The sequence below is a fragment of the Triticum aestivum genome, chromosome 4B (assembly GCF_018294505.1).
Source record: "Triticum aestivum cultivar Chinese Spring chromosome 4B, IWGSC CS RefSeq v2.1, whole genome shotgun sequence".
Taxonomy (NCBI): Eukaryota; Viridiplantae; Streptophyta; class Magnoliopsida; order Poales; family Poaceae; genus Triticum; species Triticum aestivum.
Window position 1 is genome coordinate 385,460,092 of NC_057804.1, and position 20,823 is coordinate 385,480,914.

Consider the following 20,823-nt stretch of genomic DNA (forward strand, 5'->3'; position numbering starts at 1 on the left):
AGGTACATGACTTGGTGTCAGAACACGATGCAGACAAAGTAGGTGCAAGACTTGGTACATAGAGCACAATACAGCACAGGACACCATCGACAATGTAAATCAACTATTGGACACGACACCACAATAGTGTAAGCCCCAACAAGCCACTGCCGACACATAGACGCCGACACCACAAAGACGGTTCAATGCACAGGATCAACAAAAAACAATCACATCAACAACATAGGAACAATACCGTTAGCAAGGCTTGATATCATAACGTCAGCGGGACGGGATATACCGGAAGAGGTATCAGCAAGGAATTGACATCACTCAGTTGGAGTTCAACCCCAATAAACTCAAAGACCCAACATCGCAGCATGAATCAAGGTAGTCAGAAATTGTCAACATGACCCAAAGAATAAGACATCAGGCACATCCAAAGAAACGCCAAGGTATGTTTCCCTCCAGGAAAGGTAAGCCCAAAATCTCAAGGACGAGATTCTCTTAAGGGGGTAGGTTTTTACACCCGGGTTTTTCAGTTCTAGAAAATTCTTTTCTAGATTTTCCTTCTACGTTTTTCCTTTGGTGATTCGATTTTATTTGCATTCTTGTGTTTATTTGAGAGTTAGTGACTTGCCTAGTTACTTGGGATTAGGGTTTTGCCTCCGAAACCCTAATTGCCTCTTCTGCTAACTAAAACCCTAGGACCCAAATGCACTACACCACCCTTTTCCCTTGCACATCAATTCACCATATTAATTGGAGAGCTCACCCATAACATATCCTCACATCTCCATCTTCACAAGCCCACACTTAAGTCAAAGTCAAAGTTTCACTAGAACAATTCATCCAAGTTTCTACTAGATCTATGAGGTCGCAAAGCAAGTGCATTGTAGCTTCATCCTATGAAGCTCAAATTTTGCATCCATCAACATCCACTCATAGCATGGCCATACACAAATTTTGAGTATCATACACAAAGCACAACTTCCCAAAGTCTGCATCCACCTGACCACTTTGTGAAGGAAGTACATTTTCCATCCACCCGACTGAGCTCAAATTTCTCATGATGTTTAAACATGACAAAACACCACTGACACCCAATTTTCATCAGTTTCCATCATGCCAAATGAGCACAGCAAGCTCTCAAAGTTTCTGGCCAAAATTTCAAGTTACAAAGAAAGTACTAGCTAGATTCATCCAAATGGCCTGAAAATTTACATGCATGTGCACCCTCATCCTCTATAACACTATGCTCCCTAGTTTTAAAGAGCCCACATTCAATTGAGGTCTCTAATTGGAATTGGGTTACCCGAGTTTGACCGGGTCAACCATTTCTCAAAGCTCTCTCATTCAATTCTTTTACACTATACACTATGCTTCCTAATTTTTAAGTTCTCACAATTAATTGAGATCTTCACCTTGCAAAAAATGAGATCTTCAATTTAGAATTGGGTCATCCGATTTTGGCCGAGTCACCAATTTCTCAAGCAGTCTTGCATTCAATTCTTTTAATTCACTGTGTTCCCTAACTTTGAAGCACTTTCATTCAATTTTGGATTTGGTTTACGATTTTGACCGGGACAAAGATTTTTCTTAAATCAATTAGCAGCAAACATATAACCCCGCGCCCCTCCCACCACCTAGGAAAAAGAAATGCCGCCATGTGACACTGTAGCACCAATATAGTTAATGCAGTCACCGATGCAGAAATAAATATAGGCTGATTAGCAGATAATACATAATCACATCATGAAAGGCTCAGCAAGTCATCATATTATAAATAAATAATAATAAAACACACTACATCACCCCACCCACCCATCAAGCTAAATGTTTCGTCAATTCCAAAATATAAGGGTATTAGTTTTTTGGGAAGTCAAATTTATTTAACTTTGACCAAGTTCAGAGCAAAAAAATATGAACATCCAAAATATTAAACAAAAGAAGTATGGAAATTCAATTCATGATGAATCTAAACATACCGATTTGATATTATGGATTTGGATATATTTCTCTATAAATCTGATCAAATTTAAAAGAATTAACTTTTAAAAAAAGCAATACACCATATTTTTTGAAACTGAGTGAGTAATTTTTTTTAAGAAACCCAACAACACCAACGACCTAGCAAACCGCGTGCAACCCTTCTAGTATTAATCAAATCTAAGGGCTCATGATGATCCAGCGGTCTGCCAGCCAATCGATTCGGATTAGATGTTCTGCCACGACATACGATCCTCATGCACGTCCCCTTGGTCGATCTTATCTGGTAGTCGCGCACGTCCTCCTCGTTGGCTCATATCCGGCCTCTCTTCTCGAAACAAGCACCCCCCGGTGCCACCACCATCGCGCGCCCCCGGTCTTCGTCAAGGCCATGGAGGGGGATATGGCCACGGACTAGCCCGGCGTCGGCACGTAATTTCCGCGTCGATCCGCTCCGATGCGCACGTCATTTCCATACTTCGGCAGCTCATATGCTACGTCGTCAAGCCCGGGGTCTTCTCCGGAAGGGCGGTGCTCTCCCTTGCCAGCGTGGCTCTAGCCATAGTCTACTTCGTCGTTCTGACGTTATCAAAGGCACGCCAAGCTGGGGGCCACAGTAGAACAAGGCATCGCCATGTGCCAGCCCGTGATCCCGCAGCAGGGCAGCGAACTGGTGTGTTCGTCCATGTGACTATCCGTAGTGAGAGTAACATAGTTAGTAACATCACACTTATCTATACAAAATAAATACCGTGACAAATAATTAATGATGAAAGAGATACATGCAATAACATAGCTAGTACTATAAGATCATCCTACACCAAAAAAACAGACCATATGACTTGGTCATTTGACCACAGGATTTTTGCAAAGTTTCTGGCAGAAATACATTTTGGATGCTCCACTTAATTTTAAACCGAATCAGACCCACCTAGAGCGTGACTTTATGACATGCGTGCATCCGTGCCCAAGAGGCGTAGGCTTCGCCCAAGATTTTACAGGCTGCCGAAAGCACATGAAGAGTTGGAGAAGAGGAAAAGAAAAGATAAAAACATAAAATGAAACTAATAAAAGAAAATGTAACAAAGAATTGCACACACAGACGAAACACTACCGAGGCAGCAAACAGGACACTAATCCCTGGCATTGCACGAACGATTGCCACCAAGGTCACCGAAGGCATCACCTTACTGTGGCAACACAAACTGGAACAAACCTGACGTATTAAAGCATCTCCACCCCCCTCCCTCCCCAACATGTCCCCCATGGCTTTTTTTAGCACCGGCGCAGAAAAATCGGCTCAGTCGTGCCATCAGGACTCTGTTTATCGCCGGTTTGCGCCAAAATAACAGTCGGTGAACCCGAGCCGAAACCAAGCCCCTGGGGGGCGCCGGCCGAAGCCAAAAGGCGCGTGGGTCCGCTCTGTCGGCGAGAGACAGGCCTTTTCCCGCCGATCCCACACTTTTCCCTCAATTTTCCCATTTGCCCCCCCCCCTTCTGCCCCTCTTCTCCCGCCATTCTCCTCTTGCTCCCCACCATCCAGCCGCCATCCTGCCATGCCGCCAAAGAAGTACTCGGCCCCTCTCGCCACTGCCGCTACCGATTCCACCCAGCCGAAGCAGAGGAAGCCGAGGGCGCCGATGGCAAAACCACCGGGCATGTCGAACGCCGAGTCGAGGGCGGAGGTTCAGCGCCGGAGGTTGTTACTACCGACCGGCAGAATAGGCTCAACGCCAAGACGGCCCAGGACGCGGCCGCGTCGGCGCGGCGGCGACGGTGGAGCAGGCAGAGGCGTCTCGCGCGGGGATGATGAATCCGCCTGGTGGCCATGACCCGCAAGCTGCGTGGAGCCAGCAAAGCGTTGCGTTGCCGGCCAGCTTCTCGCCGCCGCCACCGCCCCGGGGGTGCGTACCCTCGCCTGGCTATGCCGACGGCGACGCGCATGGTGGATTCAACCCCAACATCACCTTTCCACATGGCTAGTGCGCCTCACCCTCCGATCCGAACTCCGACCAGCGCACTCCCTCGCCCACGTTCGCCGGCCTCTAGTACCCCATGTACAACTACTCGCCGCCGGCATACACAGACTCCCCGACGCAACCTCTATGCCGTGGCGCCCTGCCATTCTCGCAAGCCTCGTCGTCACATTTCGGCAACCCCGACGTGACGGAAGCTGACATGGACGAGATCATCACGAGCGGCTCGGTCACCGCCGCCTCCTCCCCCGGGTTCCATGCGCAACACAACACAATGGACCCCGTCGGCGACATGGACGACGAGCTCGACGACAGCGAGGAGGAGGAGGAAGAGGAGGAGGAGATGGAGCCGGCGCCGGCGAGGAAAGGGAAAAAGAAGAAGCGGGGGGGGGGGGCAGGACGGGCGAGCCGTGCGTCAAGTGGACGTCCGAAGAAGACGAGTGTCTTGCCAAAGCATGGAAGACCGTTAGCCTTGACCCGGTCACCGGTGCGAACCAGAACGCCGACACGTACTGGACGCGTATCAAGCCGGCGTTCGATGAGCGCAAGCTGGTCGACCCCTACTTCGCCATCATCCACATGCAAGGCAGCGCAAAGGCCATGTCGAACCATTGGGCGATCATCCAAACGGTCTGCAACAAATGGCATGGGATCGTTGAGGAGATCGCGACTTGCCAGGAAAGCGGCGCCAACGTCGAGGGTCAGGTATGCACAGCCGCCGGCTCTCGCTTCTTTCCGACGTGTACGTCGCCGACACTTGTTCTTTGGCGCAGATGTTTCGGATGTTTACCGCGAGGACAGCAATGACCAAGAGTTCAAGTTCCTCCACGTGTTCACCCGGATCAAGAAGTGCGAGAAGTGGACGGATGTCCGGCGCACCCTCGCCAAGGCCAAGGAGACGTACAAGCCGGACGCGCCCACCCCGGGGACGACGGATGGGCGCCCTGACGGCAACAAAAGAGCCATGACGCCACACCGGCTGCAATCGTCGATCAAGCAGTGCATCACCGACGCCAAGAACCACGCCGCCAACAGGGAGGAGAAATCCGAGACGCTGTGGTCGGCGTTGATGACAAACAGCGTCGTCAAGCTCGACCTACTCCGGACCAATGCCGCTGCGAAGAAGAGGAACACCGACCTGGCGTTCTTGATGGGAGCGGACATGTCGACGATGGACGAGCAGGTCAAGGTGTGGTACTTGGCGGAGCACGACCTCATCTTGAACCAGATGCCTTCGACTACCGCGCCTACGTCTACTCCCACGCCGACCCCAACACCGACGCCCAGCCCGAGCACATAAGCCACGCCGACACCGAACAACCCGAGCACAGTGATGCCAACGCCGACGCCAGCCAGTCCCACGCCAAAGGAGCCCGTCGTTTGATGCATTCCTTTGTCTAAGCGTCCCTTCATGTTTGATCGCCGAACTGTGACATGGTGATCGCCGAACTTTGTGGTGTTTTTTGGCAACGAGAAAAAACAAGTTTAAATTTATGTGTGTCTTGGGGTCAAAATCTGGGGTGCGGCTGGGAACTGCATCGCCTCCAGGGTGAAAAACCGCCGACGCATCGGCCAAACTGCTATCAACGGCGTGCTGGGGGCCGAACGGTTGAAGATGCTCTTATTGGTTAATCGATCAAGTTGAACGACTTCAAACGTGTCTTGGGCGCAGTCGGCATTTCCGCACCAGCCTAGCTCATTTACCGGGCATCCCTGCATTTGGGCAGCAGCCTAGGATGCGTTTGATTGCTAGGCTATCCCTCCACTGGATAGGGATAGCCGTTTTTTGAATGGATGCACCCGTTTGGTTCTTTGGCGAGCTGGGATGAGAAAGGATATGGTCAGCCGGATTCTTCGAATATTCCTTTGAAATTCGGCTCCGCACGTCCGTGAAAAAGTCGCGGACATGGGCATCCCTCGCGCGGGCGAATCGTTTTCCGCAGCCTCGCTCGTTCACCACCCCTTCTATCCCCTTTATTTTCTATCTCATCGGTGGCGATGGCCACAAGAGATCCAACCATGGCGTCGGAGGTGAGCGCACGGCACCATGGCTCTCTCCTTCCATATCTTCCTCCCCGCCATGACCTCTCTCCTTCTTTTCTTCCATCTCCCGCTCGAGTTGTAGCTAGCAGAGGTCATGGCGGAAACTGCAGATATGTGAGATTCGCGCGCGGGCGTCGGTGCCCTGTGGATGGAGGTGGTTCTCCCCGACCGGTGCTCCCACCGGCGGCATAGCGTGGGCGTGGCCCTTTGGGAGAGAGGAGACGAGTCATGCTGGCTGCTCTAGTGCTTGGTGGCTGCTGCTCCTAACCGTCGCGCTTGAACTTCTGAGCACAGATCTGGCCTCCTCCCCTCTTGATTTCTTCTGATCTGGCCTCTTGTGTGCACAGCCGGCTGTCCAGATGCATGTGGACTTAGTGCTTTGAAGAATTTGTCCCCATCGAGGAACGATGTGATGCTAAATCGGTGTTCAATAGGAACAACGCAATGCATATGTAGTTTGTGTGGACGGTGGATAAGTTTCCTAGCTAATTGCTAGAAATGCAAACTGTTTTCGTATGCATATGCTTTGTTTATTGCAAAAATCGGATTCCAGTGCTTATCCATCACTCGTCACTCAAACCAAACAAAAACTCGGCTAACCTCACCCACCCAAACCAAACAAGAAAAATGGTTATCCTTGTCCAGCTGGCTGAGGATACCACTAACCACTCTAGTCTGTCCATTAAACCAAACACACCCCCTCTGGCGTCCTAAGCTTCTCCTTCCTACAGCTAGAGCCTAGAGGTCAAACCAATGTGGTTCACACAAGTGGTATATTCACGGCACGATTCGCCCCTGAATCTTTGCCTACTTTCGGCTCCCGTTGGGAATGTTTTCCTTTGCTTGGAGGAGATACGGCATCGTTTACTAGTCGTAGTATTTGCTACTAGGTCGAAATTCCAGCAAATTTTGCACAGCACGCCTGAATGGAGCGGACTGTTGAGCGGGCCCGGTCTCTGTGGCACTCGCTGACCCGCTGTCACTGCTCGCTAGCCAGCCTGCATAGGCTGCAGCGCCCCGCCCACCACAAGTAAAATAAAATAAAATAAAAATTCCACCGGGCGAAAAGGCGATGGAATTGAAAGCAAAGGCAGGAACCTTGGCTGGCCTCGCTAAAAAGCCAGGAGCTCTTTCCCCCTCTCTCTCTCTCTCTCTCTCCCTCCTCCCTTTTTGGATTCTTCCCATCTTGAGGCATCGCCTGTCTGCCCCCATCGGCCCAAGCCCACCACTCCCTTTGAGGAATCGTAAATTCTTGCCTCCCCGACTCTGCTCCTTCTTCTTCTTCTTCTTCAGCTGTCCAGCCAGCCTCGCCTCCAAGGGAAGGGAAAGGAGAGGAGTGGTGGAGCGGCATCTCTCCGTGCTGCCATGCAAGTGCACGCTCACGTTTCTTGCAGGTGTTCCTTCCGCGCGGCCAGTGAGTACTCTACTGGTGAGTGAGGAGTGAGTGGGTGAGTGAATGGGAACTCAGGCAATGCCGTCCGGTGGGGCCATCTCGCGCCAGGGCTCGCTCTGCAGCCTCACGCTGAGCGACGTCGAGGGCCAGCTGCACGGCGTCAACCTCGACAACCTCCTCCGCACGGCCGGCTCGGCCAGGAGGACGGCTGACGAGGTGTGGCGGGACATCCACGGCGCCGACGGCGGCACCAGCCGCCCGCGGGCCCAGATGACGCTGGAGGACTTCCTGTCCAGGCCCGGTGGCGACGCGGGGGGCGCCCACTGGGCCGAGCAGTACAATCCCCCGGCCCCGGTGCCGGGGCAGCAGCGCCACAACAACGTCGGCCGTCCCCTGCCGCGGCCGCTGGGGGTGGGCGCCGGGCCGGTGCTGGACGCGCTGTACCACGACCACGACCACGACGGGGCCACCATGTCCGGGCAGAAGCGTGCCGCCGTGGGCGGCCCCGGGGAGAAGACGGTGGAGCGGCGGAAGAAGCGGATGATCAAGAACCGGGAGTCGGCGGCGAGGTCGCGCGCGAGGAAGCAGGTGGGCCCCTCCCCCTTGAGGCCCCAAATCTCTCTTGCATTTGTTGCACGCTCACAAGGTCACCCGCTCCAAATCTCTCTTATTATTATGGCAGGCGTACACGAACGAGCTCGAGAACAAGATCTCCCGACTGGAAGAGGAGAACGAGCAGCTCAGGAGTTACAAGGTATACAACTAAATCTCAAGTTTTCCTCAGAAAAAGGAAAACTAAATCTCAAGTTGCTAGGCAGGCTCGCTCAAGAGAAGAACAATATTATTACTACTTCTTGTCGATTTTTATGCTGCCTACTAAACGCCCTTAGTAGTAACACAATTCCCTAATACTAGTAGCTAACGTAGGACAAATTTGCTGAGACGAAACAAACCGCTATCCATTGGCAATCAACGTCGGGTGGTCAATCAGTGGGAGCCAAACTGTTCATTTGTGCTGATGCATGTATAGCGTGGTCTGCTATTGCTGATGAGCCCGGCCTGTGTTTCTTTCTTTCGCTGTCTGTGCGTCGTTGGCTTTGCTCTGGAGTGGTTACCAGAGGATGTCAGATGATGATGGATGCACCATAAAGTTCTGCCCAATCAAATACTAGGCACCTTGTCACTGCTTCATCTTGCACAAAAACTTATCCCGTTACCTTGTGTCAATATTTTTTCACCCTACCAAAACTACTTTTTGCAACTTGTAGTGTTTTTTCTAAAGAAGATAGTACAATCGTGGATAAATAATGAGCCAACATGCTGAGCTGCATTTTTTTAACGGATAACACGGTCGATGATCAATCATTTCCATCTATCTCACCTCCCTTCAGAGGAATAGTCAATGACTATTCCCTGCTGATTGGACACTAGTTCACTAGTATAGGATAACAAGATGGTTATTTTCTTAACCTACTGGATGGAACTAAAATTAGGGCTTTGGGAAGGTTTTATTTATCTCGTTGTCTGCCACCTCAGTTCCTTCATCACCACTTCACTACTCTACCATGCAGTCAGCATCACAGTACTTATTAGTAGTAGTAAGATAATAGCTCCTTCCCAGCTCCATGCTGATAAATAAATACTCCTCCAGTATTGTTGCCCATCTCTTTCAGCTTTGATGTGCAAAATTTACTGGTATCCATGTAGTAGTACTAGAAGATTTTGCACATCTACCTCGCACCGCACATTTTTCGTTTTCTGTAGTACTAGTCTTGTGCTCCTTTCCATGCACATGTCATGAAATCTGAAGACAGCATGTATAAGCCTGCCAGTGACAACATCTCCGAAAGGTGAGATTTGTGTCCTTGTCTGCATTTTTTCGTGCGTACGAAATCCTGACCCCCACTGCCTAGAAAATTGTGAGCCCGAATCCGTGTGCGCGGCAAAATGTATCTTCAGTTTTGCAGACCTGACGGGTCGAGTTGCTGTGTGATGCAGGCATTTGAACCGGTGGTGCACTGTGTGCCGCAGCAGGAGCCGAAGAACCAGCTCCGACGGAGGAACTCGGCCAGCTTCTGATCATCATGTTAATAGTACTAGTGGTGAACTGCCTGGCACTAAGGTCGCAAAATTTGTAACTGATTACTCCGTAAAACATTTAGCTAGTATTAGTAAGAATACTCCTCTGCAGTCTCCGACTTGCTGTGATGCATGGCAATTGCTGGTTGCTGCACACGGCATTGCACTCCTATCCTGCCTTTTTTTCCCCCAACTGGTGCATTGCTTTCTGCAGCCTGTGATTGCGAGAGTATTCCAATTAAGCTGTAATGTTGTACTATCTGGAAACAGAATTGCTAGCCTAGCGGTCATATTCCATCCCTTCTGTCATTGCATCATTACCTTTTATAGTTCACACAAAAGATCAGCGGGATTTATTTAAAACTATAACATAAACTATACATCAACATTGGTCTTTGATTTATATACGTTAATGTGGTCTTTGATTTATATATTAAAAAAAGGCAGGATGAATGTGACCTCAGGAAGCGGCTCAAAAGGAGGGTCATGAGTTTGGCTGTTCTTGCAAGGGCGCGAAAAAAGCAATGTGCTAGGCTTGCTAACCTCAAGGAGGGGGATGCGAATACCAAGTTTTTTCATCGTCGCGTCAATGCGAGGCGTCGCAAGAACCACATCCACCGGCTCAAACACAACCAAGGGTGGGTCACCGACCATGACCACAAAGAAGCGAGGGACTATGATTTTAACTGGGATGAGCTTGACTTGGGCTCTCATGACCTCACGGCGTTGGGGGAGCCCATCTCACTGGAGGAGGTCCAGGAGGCGATCAATCAAATGCCAAGTGACAAAGCGCCCGGATCTGATGGGTTCACGGGGCTTTTCTTCAAGAAATGTTGGGACACCATCAAGGATGACGTCATGAAAGCCATCTCTCTCTTCAGCAACCTCCGAACCGCAAATCTGCAATGGCTAAACTCCACTAATGTTGTTCTTCTTCCGAAGAAGGAGGGAGCCGAGGGCATCCTGGATTACCGCCCCATCAGCCTCATCCATGCGGTAGGCAAGATCATTGAGAAAGTTCTGGCCATCCGGCTTGCTAGCCATATGCACTCCCTTGTCTCCCATGCCCAGAGCGCCTTCATCAAGACGAGGAGCATCCACGACAACTTCATGTATGTCAGGAATTTCGCGCGCCGGCTTCACAAGCGCAAGACGCCTGCGCTTCTCTTTAAGCTGGACATTCGTAAGGCTTTTGACTCGGTGAGGTGGGAGTACCTGCTGGACCTCCTTCAGAAACGAGGATTCCCTAGCATCTTTCGGAATTGGGTCGCCGCCCTGCTATGCTCCTCCTCCTCGCGCATCCTGCTGAATGGGGTTGCTGGTGAGCCAATCATCCATGGTTGTGGCCTTCGGCAAGGCGGCCCTCTGTCTCCGCTTCTCTTCGTCCTCGCGATCGACCCTCTCCAGAAGCTGCTTGAGGTCGCCACTCGGAAAGGGCTATTGCACAAAATCTGTGGCCGAGGTGTGGCGCTGCGCAGCTCCCTCTACGCCGATGATGCTGTTGTCTTCTTGGCCCCAATCAAAAGCGACGTCGACAACCTCTCCAACATCTTGCGTCTATTTGGGAATGTCACTAGTCTGTGCACAAACTTCCTGAAGAGTTCGGTCGTCCCAATCCGATGCGGGAACATCAACCTGCCGCACGTCACCCAAAGCTTACCTGCTGTGGCTGCTTCCTTCCCCATCAAATACCTGGGCCTGCCCTTATCTGTTTGGCAACTCAAAACAGTGGACTTCCAGTTTCTCTTGGACAAGGCGACGGCAAAGCTAGGCGTCTGGGACGGCCAAAATATTACCGCCATTGGGAGGTCGGCCTTGGTCAAGTCCGTGCTCTCCTCCTTAGCGGTCTACTTCATCACCCCACTCATTGTGCCGACGGGCACTCTACGGCAGCTCACAAAGCTTCAGAGGGCCTTCCTTTGGGCAGGATCGGATAAGACAACCGGTGCAAAATGCAAGGTGAACTGGGATATCGTGTGTAGGCCTTCCGAGTTTGGGGGCCTTGGCGTACTCAACACGGAAAATTTTGCGAGGGCACTAAGGCTGCGTTGGCTTTGGTTTGAGTGGAAGGAGCCGTCCAAGATGTGGGTCGGTTTGGGGAACCCGTGCAACGACAAGGACTATGATCTTTTTTACGCCTTCTCCACCATCACTGTTGGCAATGGTGCCCGCACACCTTTTTGGGATGCTCCTTGGGTGCATGGGAGAAAGCCCAAAGACATTGCTCCGCTCATTTATGGTGCCGCCACAAGGAAGAATTGAAAAATCAAAGAGACTCTATTGGACAATGCGTGGATATTCAAAATAAAGCTGTCACACAATTTCTCGATTCACCATTTCAGCCAATTCCTCCTGCTCTGGTCTAGCATTCAAGGCTTCCAACTGCAACACGATGCGGAGGATGAGATTGTGTGGAAGCATACTGACAGTGGACTCTACACCGCGGCTTCTGCCTACAAGGCGCAATTTCATGGCATGATGCGCTCGCCTCTGGAGCATGTTATTTGGAAAGTTTGGGCCCCTCCCAAAGTGAAGTTCTTCGCTTGGTTGGCCGCCCAAAACAGAGTGTGGATCGCTGACCGATTGGCCAAACGTGGATGGCCAAACTGTGGCCTTTGCCCCCTCTGTCGGCGTCAGCAGGAAACAGTGGATCACCTTCTCTTCCGATGTCGGTTCACCATTCGGGGTATGGAACATGATCAAGGGGTGGCTGCAGATTGAAAGCATTGATACCGCAAGCTGGCAGCACTTTGAATCCGCCAAGGAGTGGTGGATCGCGCTCTCCGACTACTCCGTCCCCAACAGGAAGGCGGTGGCCTCCCTCACATTGCTCACCTCTTGGGCCATCTGGAACGAACGAAATGCGAGGGTGTTTCGCCACAAAAGTGCCCCGCCATTTGTAATTCTAGCCCTCATCAAAGAGGAGGCGGCACTTTGGGTCGCCGCCGGTGCTAAGAAGTTGAGTTCAATCATGCCGAGAGAGTAGTCCCTTTGTAAGGCGGTGTTATAATCCCTCAAACTCTTTCTTCTCTCTTAATTAATATATGAGGCAAATCTTTTGCCTCCTTTCAAAAAGAAAAACTAGGTGAAAAAGCTCTGGTACTCAAAACTTTTCAGCTGTAGTCAGGATCGTCGTCGGGGAGTATCAATCTAAGATCATCGTTATCTCTGTAGACCTGTACCAAAGCTGCGGCCTTGTACGCAAAGAACCCCATCATCCCTGGAACAAGCTGCAAACATGGAAATAATATATATCACATATTCATGAGGTCAACATAAATCTAACATAAGCACCACCAATTGAATGAGATCTATAATTACAAAGAGCTGTACTTTACCTCAAAATTAAAAATGTTATTTTGAAAATGACTAGAAAAGGTTGACAGCCCAAAAATCACTGCAGGAATTATTAGCCTTGGGGATGAAAGAACAAATAGAGAGCCACCCAATGTCTTCTCTAATGTATCCTTCAAATCCTCGCTTCGAATGCCGATTCTAGCATTTGCATGTACATAATGATAATAAATCAAACAGTCAGAACGTGAGGGATAGGAGACAAAGTAGAGATCACAGACAAAGACATTTCCAAACCTACTTCTTCACTTTCTTCTTTAGAAAAACTTCAGGAACATCTTCCTTCGATAGGTTATCTGCGTGTCGATACAGAAGTTGAAGATACAACCAGCTGCTCAATATAGTGTGAGTGGTTAGATTTATTACATCTTTGATGTATACTATAAACACAAGTTAATTCATGGCAGCACTCTATAAATATATTATCATGAACTTCCAATTCTTAAGTTGTAAAGGAATCATATTTAGCTAACCTGAAAGCAACTCCAAAAGCATAACTGATACCAGCCTGTTCAATATGAACATCAAAGATTCAGTCAGATCACCATTCAGTGAAATTTAGTAGCCGATCAATTACCAATATTCAGGTAAAGTTAAAACATTTGCCATTCATGAGCTTACCGGACTGTATGAAATTAATTATCATAGATTCTTGAAGAAAGTATTAGTATTGTAAGCATTTTGTCCAAACAGAGCTTATTAGCTTGTCGGGTAGATGGCCGTTAAACGCTAAGACCATTCACAATGATCATGTCCAAATACCAATGCACATTTCTTTATGTCACCCGAGCATCTCCAACCGGACATAGCTAACTCACGGACGCGTCCGCGGACAGCTCCAGCTCGCCGCTCATTTTCCGCGTCCACAGCCGTCCCCCTCATATCCAAACCCCCAAATCCAAACACAAGAATGCAACATAGATCAACACGTGTACTTTCATTTCATAGCACATAGTTGATACATAGTCCGGACATAGCATAGGGAAGTTCATCACACCATCGGACTACCAAAATGATGGCATGTTCTACTAGTTCATAACTAAAAGTAGGATTATAGATAGAAGAAGTTCACCAACGGCAGCCCTTGCCTTGTCCTCTTTGTCACGGTAGTAGCAATTGAAGACGACAAAGGGGTCAAGGCAGATCTGCTCGGTGCGGAGCTGGATGTATCGGATGCAGCACCGGACATGTTATCGTCCTCTTTCGGGGGAAGGCCGGCTAGGGCACGAACGGCCCGGGCTTGCTCCACCGCGAGGGAAAGGGCGGACCGGGCTTGCCACTTCGTCAGGATCCGGGCACAGGCCTCCTCCCTGCCCTCCGCGCCGCGTCGCGCCTTCTCCCTCTCACGGAGGGCACACCATCACTCGATGGCGGGCATGCCGCCGCAGCTACCGCATCTGGCACATCCATGCCTTACACATTGCTGACACTGGCCTCAGACTCCGAGGCCAACGTCGCGGGGACAAGGACCCGACACGTGTCTGATGCGGTGATGGAGCGGACACGGGGCGCCAATGCTGGATCCCAGCTGGAGTGGCGGTCAAGGAGCCCGGCTGGTGGATCCGCGGAGGGGCGGCTCCAACGACAGAGCTCAGGTACCCTCCAGGGGTTGGCGGAGCACGAGCTGGACGACTATCTCCTCCTCGTCCGAGCAGGCGCCGAGCTCCAAGTCAACGGATCTGGACCTACCGGATTCAGATCCGTTCCTAGCCATGCCGGAGATGACCGAAGAGGAGGGTGAGGCGGAGCGAAGCGGACTGAAAGTGGAGTGGGCAGTGTAAATGGCTAGGGTTTGGTCCGGGTGACGAGAGGGACGGGATTTTGTGGGGTAGGGATGGGCCAGTCCAATGTGGTGGATGCGTCCGGGCAGCCCGAAATCCACCCCACATATGGGCTGGGTTTGAGAGATGCCAGACAGCCCGGACATTTGGGCTAGGTAGGGGGAGTCCGGTTGGGTGCCCGTTTTTTGTCCGGGCTGTCCGCCCGGACATATAGGGGGGGGGGGGTCCAGTCAGAGATGCTCTCAAGGCAATGATTCCAAGATTATATGAGCCATGAACAGTGTGATGCTCACAAAGCGCACAAATTTGACCTAAAACAACATAGTTATCTACTGGTAGATTGGAGATTCTCTAAAGGGCAGCCCGGTGCATGTAGCTCCCGCTTGCGCAGGGTCTGACCACTTTGGGTCTATTGTACGCAGCCTTTCCTTACATTTCTGCAAGAGGCTGTTTCCAGGACTTGAACCCGTGACCTCATGGTCACAAGGCAGCAGCTTTACCACTGCGCCAAGGCTCCCCTTCAGATTAGAGATTCTCTCTCTCCAAAAAAAAACTGGTAGACTGGAGATCCAATTTCAAATGGTTGATTTTGTAAAATTCCAGTAAAACAGGACATCACTTCATTGTGACACATGGTCACACGAAACTATCCAATCATTCATGGTTAGTGCAAAAATGCATGTCTGGATTGATATAAAGTTCAGGTTGAAAATACCTCGAGAGAGAAGACTAGGACACAATATATAGTGCAAGCGGCTCCAATTCCTACGGTCAAGAGCAACAGTTCGTCCTTAATCTGCGGGAAACGACTAACATGAGCAGCTGGATATGATTTTTTTTTCCTACTAAATGCATCAGAAGAAACACTGGTAGTGAAAATTACTGCTTCATATCTCAGAAGGTTGAATTCCTTCCTTTTATCACTCTCCTTCAGCCCAGCCTGTCATCATTTGCAAGAACATGCCAATCTATCAATTACCTCTACAAAAACATGGTTAAAAGTGAAGATAACGAACATAATAATCCCGAAACACGGCCATGACATACCAGAGCAGAAAGCCTCCTTCTCACAGTAAGGCTGCCCTCAGTGGACACAAAATCTCCAGTTGCCTCAAATCCCACGACTCCCTCACTCATAACATCATCCCTGAACTGTATGCCATTGTTCAGTCAGTTATGCCTTGCAACAGTAGATAACTAGACGACATGATTTGCACAGCTTACATCGTCAGGTTGCCCAACATCTGCAGCATTTCCTTGATCTGTGGTAGCCTCTAACACATCAAGACCTGTGTCATTTCTCCTCAAAACCATGTCAGCGACTTTGGAGACGAAGTCCCCATTCGTCTGCCTATCCTCAAGGAACATGCGCAAGACATCCTCCCCGAGGCTGTCACCAGCTATCAATTCCAACAATGAGGTCACGGGATTAGTACGAAAGAACAAATGCGGGACCATCTTGGTTGTATGGCTTGAAGCCTTGAATAATTCTTCTCTTTATAGCATGGATTTAAATACACCAACGCATGGAGAAAAATGTGTTCAAAATCAGAATGCTGTGGCGAAGTAATCCAGACCCATTTTTAGAATCGCAAGAAGTAACCCTGATCAAATGCAAGAAGATTAGGCCTCCTTTGGTTTGTAGAAATTTTGTAGGAATCTCATAGGATAGGATTTGTATAGGAAAAATTCCTTTAGAGCCCTTTGGTTTGTAGGAATAGAATCATATCCCCCACATTTCATAGGAAAATAAACATTAGCCTAGACTCAATGGAAAAAATCTTATGATGTGATCAAAGGGCGCCTACTTTCCTATTCATATGATTTAAGACACATGTCATCTCATTTCCTATGACTTTCATGTCCCTATGATTTTCCTACCCTATGAACCAAAGGAGGCCTTAATTCTAATTCGACTTTCGAGGTAGCCAATTTCTGCGCCGTGCAATTCTGAGTATTGGTGAAGCTACGCGGTGTACCTTGGAGAGACGAGTAGCGTAGAGCCGAGGCGCGGGGCGACCTGCGAGGGCGGCAGGCAAGGCCGAGAGGAGGGAGGGAGCCGCTCGCGGCAAGGTCGCAGCAACGCAGACCGGGAAGCCTCGCCATGGCAGAACTAATCTATTAAACTGGGGATAGCGGCCGCCGGGTACGGCGTAGCTTCTGTGATGGCCCGCCGCAAGAGCTGTTGGCCAACCAGCTCGCTGATCTCCTAGACTCCTACCTCCTCGATGGAGGCAGCGGTCGGGACGGACAGAGGGAGGGAGGGCGGTGCTCGGAGAAGAGAAGCCATGGAGGAGTGGGCCTTTCAGGTGGATAAGAGTAGGATGAAGGCGCGATCTGGAGCGTCCAAGGGCACGATCGGGCGGTCAAGCCTTTCTCCGACGTTGTCTCTCATCTTGTTTCGTGACAATCCTAATGTTTGGATGCAACAACGCTTTCAGAAAATGGGAGAAATATCTCCACTGTGGGGCTCACTCTAGGTGGACAACCACTCATTTGCATTTCATTCTATGTAGGAGTAGTCGCCCACCGCTGCCGCCGCTTCGTTCGCCGTCTCCACCCACCGTAGTTCTCGCTCATTTCGTTGTCCACCATCACGATGGAGCCAAGGGAGGTGCTGACGGAGATGTTCCCGAAGGCAGAGGATCCCTCAGTAGTGGTCGTCCCTCAAGGTAACACAGCGACATGCACCGCCCGCCGCTGCAGATAGAGAAGGAGGGAGGAGACTTTCGCGGTGGTCAATCACCCGGTACCTCCTCTGGTTAAGCATGTGATTCAGGGGGTGCAGGGCGTGCAATCACCATCACCCTGGCCGGCAGGATTGCATCCGTCATACTACTACGCCGCCCGGCAGCTCGGTCCGCAGTAGTAGTCTGCATCCACCGTCGTCGCCAGCCATCACGTGTCATGCATCGTCGACCTCAACAATGCGGAGAACCTCTTTACGGAGTCGCAATCGCCCCCGCTTATCCGTCCACGGATATCAGCTTCCATGCCAGTCGGTGCCCGGTCTCTATCCGTCGAAATGTCTCAACCGGGCACCGATAAGGAGGAGGCACGGATGAACATGATCCGAGTGGACGAATCCAAGCCGGAGGTGACAGACACGCAACAAATGCACACCCAAATGTTGAACAATCAACAGACACGAAAGATACTACCGTGCTAGGATGTTAAAGTGCTTGGCAACCGATTTGGAGGAGCCAACCGTACGGTGAAGAACTTGGCATGGACAGACATAAAATGAGGTTTTTTGCATGGACAGTCGGACTTGCAGCTTTTGGGATTGGACGTTTTTTGGCTGGGATTTATATTTGTTTGTTATTAAAACTACATATGCATGTCCAATGAAGGTAAATAGACCCGGAACGGACATTTGGTGTATAGGGTTGGTTGGACGACCGTCAACCTATCCACTCCAAACTGGCCCATTGTGGTTAATTTCATTGTGGTAGTGTCGCAGGCTTGCTTCTCTTGTTCTAAAAATCCATCCAAGGCACTACAATATAGAAGTAGCATTACAACAATCAATCCCACGGGACGGGTAGGACGAGTGGCGTCCACATCGTTGAGGCCGTTGGACCCGTCGCCATCCACCGTGACAGATGCGTGTTAAACCGCCGGAACCGAAGTACGGCTATGCACGTAGGCCATGAGCATGACCATGCACATCCCCTCGATGCTCCTCTCCTCCACCTCCTCTTCCCCGGCGCGCTTAGCAGCTGTGCCCGTGAGGAGCTTGCCGCGGCAGAGCGGGCACGTCGCCCCCGCCCACGCAGCCAGCCACCGGGCGAGGCAGCAGCGGTGGAACAGATGGTGGCACCTGAGCACCCTCACCTCGTCGCCCTCCTCCATGCCGCCCAGGCAGATCACGCAGCGTTCGCGCCCCGCTCCACGCTGCTCACCGCACCGCGCCACGGGTAGCTCCGTCGAGCACGCCGCCGCCTCCGGGCATTCCTGCACGGACAGGCGGGACAACGCCGGACGTGCCCACCCGACGAGGCAGCGGATGGCCTCTGCGGCGGCGACGACCAAGAGGGAAAAGAGGTGCAGGAGAGTGGCGACGAGGCTTGGCGTTGTGCTTATCGAGTTGTTGTTCTCTTCAAGTGTCAAGGAGTTAATTGCACAGAAGTACCACAATTCGGGCATCACATGCAGATTGGTACCACGATTGCTAATTTTTACGTGTCAGTACCAACATTCGTCTAAATTTTTGCAAATCAGGCTAAAACGCGTATTTATACATATTGACAGTGTATCTGACAGTTGGGGCCCGTCTGTCAGGTGTCGACGTGGCATATTTTTTGCAAAATACCCCCTTGCTTTATACGTAATCACATAAATACCCTTTTTTTTTGCGGGAAAAATCTTAACCGTGAGAGAATTTTTTTTGCTCGGACTTGTTCGAAAGTTTTCAAACGAACTGGACAAATAAATAAAGTAAACGAAAAAATCGCGCGCGCCAGGTTTCGAAACTGCGACCTGCGGCACGCGGGCGTAGCGCGCTAGCCACCCGGCCAAAGGGCTGCTCGTGTTTCTATCCAGGCAGGACATTATTTATACAATAGCCGAACGCTGGCCGGTAGTTGGGCCAACTAAGGCCTGTAATTGTTTTTTCGTTTCGCCTTTTACTGACGCGCGTGCTGGGCTCGTTCGCCCGGATTTCTTTTCTATTTATTTATCGTATTATGCTTTTTTTTTTTCTGGTTTTGGCTTATTTTTAGGTTTTTCTTTCTTTCTTCTTTTATTCACTGGGTTCGTTCTTCTTCTGTTTTTAACATACTTACTAAATATTTTTTTAGATAGGCTTCAATACATGATGTTTCAAATACATGATGAACATGTTTTCGAATTTGTCCGGGCACCGATAAGGAGGAGGCACGGATGAACATGATCCGAGTGGACGAATCCAAGCCGGAGGTGACAGACACGCAACAAATGCACACCCAAATGTTGAACAATCAACAGACACGAAAGATCCTACCGTGCTAGGATGTTAAAGTGCTTGGCAACCGATTTGGAGGAGCCAACCGTACGGTGAAGAACTTGGCATGGACAGACATAAAATGAGGTTTTTTGCATGGACAGTCGGACTTGCAGCTTTTGGGATTGGACGTTTTTTGGCTGGGATTTATATTTGTTTGTTATTAAAACTACATATGCATGTCCAATGAAGGTAAATAGACCCGGAACGGACATTTGGTGTATAGGGTTGGTTGGACGACCGTCAACCTATCCACTCCAAACTGGCCCATTGTGGTTAATTTCATTGTGGTAGTGTCGCAGGCTTGCTTCTCTTGTTCTAAAAATCCATCCAAGGCACTACAATATAGAAGTAGCATTACAACAATCAATCCCACGGGACGGGTAGGACGAGTGGCGTCCACATCGTTGAGGCCGTTGGACCCGTCGCCATCCACCGTGACAGATGCGTGTTAAACCGCCGGAACCGAAGTACGGCTATGCACGTAGGCCATGAGCATGACCATGCACATCCCTCGATGCTCCTCTCCTCCACCTCCTCTTCCCCGGCGCGCTTAGCAGCTGTGCCCGTGAGGAGCTTGCCGCGGCAGAGCGGGCACGTCGCCCCCGCCCACGCAGCCAGCCACCGGGCGAGGCAGCAGCGGTGGAACAGATGGTGGCACCTGAGCACCCTCACCTCGTCGCCCTCCTCCATGCCGCCCAGGCAGATCACGCAGCGTTCGCGCCCCGCTCCACGCTGCTCACCGCACCGCGCCACGGGTAGCTCCGTCGAGCACGCCGCCGCCTCCGGGCATTCCTGCACGGACAGGCGGGACAACGCCGGACGTGCCCACCCGACGAGGCAGCGGATGGCCTCTGCGGCGGCGACGACCAAGAGGGAAAAGAGGTGCAGGAGAGTGGCGACGAGGCTTGGCGTTGTGCTTATCGAGTTGTTGTTCTCTTCAAGTGTCAAGGAGTTAATTGCACAGAAGTACCACAATTCGGGCATCACATGCAGATTGGTACCACGATTGCTAATTTTTACGTGTCAGTACCAACATTCGTCTAAATTTTTGCAAATCAGGCTAAAACGCGTATTTATACATATTGACAGTGTATCTGACAGTTGGGGCCCGTCTGTCAGGTGTCGACGTGGCATATTTTTTGCAAAATACCCCCTTGCTTTATACGTAATCACATAAATACCCTTTTTTTTTGCGGGAAAAATCTTAACCGTGAGAGAATTTTTTTTGCTCGGACTTGTTCG

The 20,823-nt window shown here is 50.6% G+C and overlaps 3 protein-coding genes and 1 pseudogene across 4 annotated transcripts; 1 reads left to right on the top strand and 3 right to left on the bottom strand.

Moving 5' to 3' along the window:
- Positions 1 to 5,850: 5,850 nt before the first annotated feature.
- LOC123092271 (ABSCISIC ACID-INSENSITIVE 5-like protein 2) lies at positions 5,851 to 9,763 on the top strand. Of its 2 annotated transcripts, XM_044513990.1 has the most exons (4): positions 5,851 to 5,975; positions 6,070 to 7,968; positions 8,063 to 8,134; positions 9,379 to 9,763. In XM_044513990.1, the coding sequence occupies exons 2-4, from the start codon at positions 7,444 to 7,446 to the stop codon at positions 9,457 to 9,459; spliced, it is 678 nt and encodes a 225-aa protein (XP_044369925.1). In that variant the 5' UTR covers positions 5,851 to 5,975; positions 6,070 to 7,443; the 3' UTR covers positions 9,460 to 9,763. The 2 variants fall into 2 exon arrangements, with proteins under 2 accessions (XP_044369925.1, XP_044369924.1); XM_044513989.1 differs by having other exon boundaries at positions 5,862 to 7,968.
- A 2,703-nt stretch (positions 9,764 to 12,466) lies between these two features.
- On the bottom strand, positions 12,467 to 16,954 carry LOC123092272 (uncharacterized). Its single transcript, XM_044513991.1, has 9 exons — positions 16,574 to 16,954; positions 15,819 to 15,994; positions 15,642 to 15,746; positions 15,478 to 15,534; positions 15,310 to 15,390; positions 13,287 to 13,321; positions 13,055 to 13,144; positions 12,798 to 12,954; positions 12,467 to 12,689 (listed from the first exon to the last, which is right to left on the bottom strand). The coding sequence occupies exons 1-9, from the start codon at positions 16,698 to 16,700 to the stop codon at positions 12,573 to 12,575; spliced, it is 945 nt and encodes a 314-aa protein (XP_044369926.1). The 5' UTR covers positions 16,701 to 16,954; the 3' UTR covers positions 12,467 to 12,572.
- A 1,252-nt stretch (positions 16,955 to 18,206) lies between these two features.
- Positions 18,207 to 18,729, bottom strand: LOC123090115 (E3 ubiquitin-protein ligase RNF181-like; the record flags this gene model as incomplete). The annotated part of the gene is given in 2 exon segments (XM_044511565.1): positions 18,207 to 18,551; positions 18,589 to 18,729. Coding segments are annotated over 2 exon segments (486 nt in total), but the record flags the coding sequence as incomplete, so codon positions are not given.
- Positions 18,730 to 20,029: 1,300 nt separating this feature from the next.
- On the bottom strand, positions 20,030 to 20,551 carry LOC123090116 (E3 ubiquitin-protein ligase RNF181-like; annotated as a pseudogene).
- Between the last annotated feature and the right edge of the window lie 272 nt (positions 20,552 to 20,823).

Bases quoted from the DNA above. Each gene is read 5' to 3' on its own strand.
- LOC123092271 (XM_044513990.1), top strand. From the start codon at position 7,444: ATGGGAACTCAGGCAATGCCGTCCGGTGGGGCCATCTCGCGCCAGGGC. The intron at 7,969-8,062 runs GTGGGCCCCTCC...TTATTATGGCAG, and splicing joins GGTCGCGCGCGAGGAAGCAG to GCGTACACGAACGAGCTCGA. The intron at 8,135-9,378 runs GTATACAACTAA...TGTGTGATGCAG, and splicing joins AGCAGCTCAGGAGTTACAAG to GCATTTGAACCGGTGGTGCA.
- LOC123092272 (XM_044513991.1), bottom strand. From the start codon at position 16,700: ATGGCGAGGCTTCCCGGTCTGCGTTGCTGCGACCTTGCCGCGAGCGGC. The intron at 15,995-16,573 runs GTACACCGCGTA...TGGAATTGATAG, and splicing joins ACGCTACTCGTCTCTCCAAG to CTGGTGACAGCCTCGGGGAG. The intron at 15,391-15,477 runs GTAATTTTCACT...CGTTTCCCGCAG, and splicing joins ACCTTCTGAGATATGAAGCA to ATTAAGGACGAACTGTTGCT.